Source organism: Emydura macquarii, unplaced genomic scaffold (assembly GCF_026122565.2).
Source record: "Emydura macquarii macquarii isolate MOO-44397 ecotype Brisbane River unplaced genomic scaffold, CSIRO-AGI_Emac_v2 contig_2768, whole genome shotgun sequence".
Classification (NCBI taxonomy): domain Eukaryota; kingdom Metazoa; phylum Chordata; order Testudines; family Chelidae; genus Emydura; species Emydura macquarii.
Window position 1 is genome coordinate 46,106,301 of NW_027132905.1, and position 4,860 is coordinate 46,111,160.

The window sequence follows — 4,860 nt, forward strand, 5'->3', positions numbered from 1 at the left end:
GTGGGAGCCAAAACCCCAAAACATCAGTGTTTGTATTTTTGTCAATAACATGACATTTTTTGATGAAAACAGATTCTTTTTCTGCCAAATATTTCCATGAAAAATTTTTGAGCATCTGTATTCATGAGTCTTCTTCTCCGCACCCCGCAACCCCCATCCCTGATCATTTAAATCCATGATCTTTTGCAAAGAAAGTGATTGAGTCAAATACATACTTTTAGCTAGAAGAGCTGCCTGTGCACTGTAAGAGGAGGAACAGCCTGTACGCTGTAAGGAACAAGTCAGGGTCTTCCAGGATGGAGGTTTCATTTGAAAAACTGCACAAAAGATTCATAGACTGCATGGGCCTGATTCCCCATAGAATAGAATCACTGAATCATAGGGTTAGAAGGGACCGCAAAGGTCATCTGGCCTAACCCCCTGCCAAGATGCAGGATTTGTTGTGTCTAAACCATCCAAGACAGACCTTGCGCCTAATGAAATGCAGCACGTTTAGTATTGTCAACTCCAAGCATTCAAGCATGAGAAATCAGGTTTGCAAAATTATGAGACTGTCTTAAAAATCATGAGATTTTTACCACAAGGCTCATGATAAAATCATGACAGTTGGCAACATTATGTTTAGTTTAGTGCTGAAATGAAGTGCACTAAACAGTCCATGATACCAACGATACTTGAAACATTTTTTTTATGTCCTTCTACCCACACTCTCTCTCTCACACACACACACACCCCTCAAATCAATGTTAGCTAAAGCTGAGCAAAAACATTTACAATGAAATTAAAAATTCTTCACATTAGGAGATGTTTCTATTTTATTCTGTACTCATGAAAACAATCCTACTTTTTTAAAAAGAAAAGCAAAATCTTGAGATTTTCCACTCCAATGTAAGAATGCTGTTGAGTGACAATGGGCCCACTTTCATCCAAACTCTCTTATTCTCCAGTGAAAGCAGAATTTTGCATTTCTAAAAGTCACTCTGGTGAAGATGGATTTTCACGTCAAAATGTTTAAAAACTCCTATTTTCAGCTCTTTGGAGGTAGAATTGGCAACTTTGCAAAGAATGAAAATTTTAGTCCCAAAAATTACCTGGAATGAAATTGCAAATACTCTCCTTCAAGCGCTTTTCCCATCACCCCTGGTACTAGCCCCAAGGGCTACCAAAGAGGTAACTTTTACTAGCAGGCTGTTTACTTGTGGGAGCCTTGTACACTGATCAGATAAGCTCACTGCTAAATAAGAGAACAGCGATAAGCTGGATCCCTTTCTCATGCAGTGTTTGATTTAGCTGATTCTCCTTCAATCCACCCAGTGACAGGACCTACAGCTCAGCACTGGCATATGCCCAGAGCCCAAGGTTCCCAATTGAGTCATTTCCCAAGGCACACACCCAGACATGTGTTCTCATCCTTACAGGGCCAGCCCTCTGTCCCATTCCGCCCCCCCTACACACACACAACCCCCTTGCCACAGAGAACTGTCAGGAGAACACAAGCAAAAGCTGCTTCTTGACAGCGAGTCATTTATATTTTAGCTTCGTTCCATTATCCTAACGAATTCTTCATCAGCAGATGCAATATTAACAGCAGAAAATCAGCTCATTACATCCAGGGGGATTTCATCAAGTCGACAATCATGAATGCAGTTCCCCAAGCCTTAGAGAGGACAGTGCTTTAGTTATTTATTTATTTTTGTGTCATCTAAGGGGCTTTGGGGAGGGAAAGGTGAGGTCCTTTCTAGGTAATCGCCACATCCTGGACCTTCAAGGAATAATCTGCAGGCCCTCTGGACCACAGACAGATGCACTCTTGGCTGGTACAGTGCCCAGGTCCATTCACAATAGTCACCGCTATTTAAAAATCATTACAGCTTAGAGGTGGACAGGGCATCTCTTCAGTGAATTCAGGCTAGAGGAGAGTGTCTACATCCTGGATTATTCCTCCCCTTGTGTCCACACACATCTGGATCAGCTGATCTGGTACCTCTATTCCAGGCAGGGCTCACCCTGCAATGCTCTGAAGGGCCCCCCATCCCATCCTCCCCACCTCATCCAAGAGAAATATCCTCAAAGGCTTCACATGCATGCAAGGCAGCAGGGATTTTGTGATGAACTTCCTAGGGAGGGGGCAGAAGGGCTAATCCATAACTGGGGGAGGGGAGCAGAAGGGAAGGAGTGCAGGGGAGGGGCAGAATAGAGAAGACCAAGAGTCCAGAACCAGGGGCAGGTAGCAGTTTGGGCCTGTTTCTCTCCAACCCAACTCAATGAAGCACCAACCTAGCTGTGTGTGACACAGGCAATGAATGCAAAGTGTGAGCCCTCAGGTTATCGTCTTTAAAGAATGTGCTATGAGGCCAATTCACGGCTCCCCCAGCATATGGATGGTGCAATAAGTGGGGGATCAGAGTCCCCGAGCGGCAGACATGGAGGGTACAAGGGACATTCATAACTCCCCAGACTACTGATGATGTGATATACATGTATTCCAAGCGGCCGCCACAGGGGTGGTACAGTGCAGACTCCTTTCCTCCATCCCAGCACAACGGGATGAGTGGATAATGATGCATTGAGTCTGGCTGGAGAAACACGTCCAAACTGCAATGGGCCAAAAGTGCATCGCTTTTTCTACTCAGCATAAGAGCATAAACCCACTGCAATTTCCCAACCTGCCTTTACTCCTGCCCCACCAGATGGGGGTCCTGTTCTACCAAAATCCCATGGAAGCCAGTCGGAGTCACCTGTAGCCCATGATGGAGTGCAGCCCTCCCCCTCACAGACACTAGAGAGCTGCTCTGCACAGACTGGGACCCCGTTGGGGAATGGGATATTTCCTGCTGGGGTCTCATTCTCACATCTTTGGATGCCACCGCTACCATGTCTCTCAAAGCCTGGGAGACGCTCACTCCAGCTAGAGAGCAAGAGCCTGGCTTCTGGGCTTCCCATCTCTGCCGGGGGAGGAGATTCTGACAGGTCACCCACGGAGCATTGCCAGCTCATTCCCAATGTCAAATCTCAATATGCCTGAGCCGGCGAAATCTGCTCCAGCTCCTAAGAAGGGGTCTATGAAAGCCGTCACCAAGACCCAGAAGAAGGGCGATAAGAAGCATGGAAAGACTAGGAAGGAAAGTTATTCCATCTATGTGTACAAAGTGTTGAAGCAAGTTCATCCAGACACCGGTATTTCTTCTAAAGCCATGGGCATCATGAACTCCTTTGTGAGCGACATCTCTGAGCGCATCGCAGGGGGGGCGTCCCGTCTAGCGCATTACAACAAGCGCTCAACCATCACTTCCCGGGAGATTCAGACGGCTGTAAGACTCTTGCTGCCGGGTGAGTTGGCCAAACATGCTGTGTCTGAAGGCACTAAGGCTGTCACCAAGTACACCAGCTCTAAGTAAATTCTATTAAAGACCATAAAACTCAAAGGCAAGCCTCCCTGCCTGCCGGGCCCCATGTACCGAATGCCTCCATGCTGGACGAGGGTGGCTGCTTTGATAGGGACCAGCCCTGAGCTCAGCCCTCCCCAGCCATCTAGCTCAAATAGGCTTTGATGGGCATTTTATATTTTCCCATCAGGGACTGGATTTCCGCACAGCAAGGAATATGTCCTGGGACGCCAACTCCAATCTCTCCCACGCTCTGACAGAATTAAGCTCCGGTTTGTCCGACAACATCCCAAAGTGTAAGAAACTGGGGGCAGACTCTCTAATCAGGCTGTAGGACAAAGGCCTGGGCTGACCCTGTCACTTCCACTTACTCTTGCTGTCTGTCTCACTCCCCCACCCCCTTCTGCTCCCTCCCTCCTTCTCCCTCCCCACCCTGCCCCTCCCATCCACAACACAGCTGGGCTAATCCTGCTCCTCCCGTCCAGAGCAAATCCTCCCCAGAGTAAACCAATCCTGGGAATTTTTATTAGATTATCAGCCTGCCAGCTGAGTGCCAGCTGGACTAATCCTAATCAGGGTTGATTTCTATTAGCCAGCTTCAGGAGGGAGCTAAACTGTCCCAGCACCCCTGGCCCCTTCCGCCTGCACCGAGACAGCCCACGGCCCTCAGCTCACGTTCTTAGGCTCTCTCTTTTAAAAAGGAAGGAGGACATGCAGGTTGGGCGGCCTGAAGGCCTCTGCATAGCCCACCTCCACAGAACACTGGGTACCAGCCATGCTAACTTCCCCTATGCACTGCCCTGAAACTGTGCCTTGACTCCACTCCAGAGGCAGGGCTCTGGGGACGCTCTCCTGGCCCATTCAACCCTTGGCCTCCCCACTGGTACCGCCAACAAGGGGGCTGGGGCGCTAAACTTGAGGCAGCTTTTTGGGAGGGGCCTGCTAGAAAGTGGGCTGAGAGAAATGACTCATTTCATACAGGCCATACAGCGGCCATCAACCTGAGTGACCACGGCCAGGACAGAGACTGCACTTGGTCTACATCCATGTGCGAATCTCACCAGAGAGTTTGCAGGCATAACCCACTCCACAGCCAGAGTCGCAGGGCTCTGCTCCCCTTCTGCAGGCCTGCACAGTCTGCTGGGGACAGGAACAGAGGCAGGTAACAAGATGACAGCTTATGAGCTGACCACGGAAAGTAGATATCCTGAAACAAGACCAAGCTCAGCATGCAGTGTTCACCCTTCATGCTTTGCCCTCCCCTGCCTCAGGGCCTGATTCTGCTCGTAGATACGCTAGTGTAAGCTGGGAGTAACTGAACAGAGCAGCACCAGCAATGCGGTGTAACTGAGACCAGAATCAGACCCTCTTTCTCTTCTCTTTGGTCTGGCCTATAGCAATAAAAGACAGCTTGCTAGGTGGCGAGCATCCCTAGGAGAGAGTTAAACAGATCCGGGTGGATACAGAGAGCACA

At 48.9% G+C, this 4,860-nt stretch overlaps 1 protein-coding gene across 1 annotated transcript; it reads left to right on the forward strand.

Moving 5' to 3' along the window:
- Window positions 1–3,017: 3,017 nt before the first annotated feature.
- Window positions 3,018–3,398, forward strand: LOC137165538 (histone H2B 8-like). Its single transcript, XM_067566824.1, has one exon. The coding sequence runs from the start codon at window positions 3,018–3,020 to the stop codon at window positions 3,396–3,398; it is 381 nt and encodes a 126-aa protein (XP_067422925.1).
- The last annotated feature ends 1,462 nt before the right edge of the window (window positions 3,399–4,860 follow it).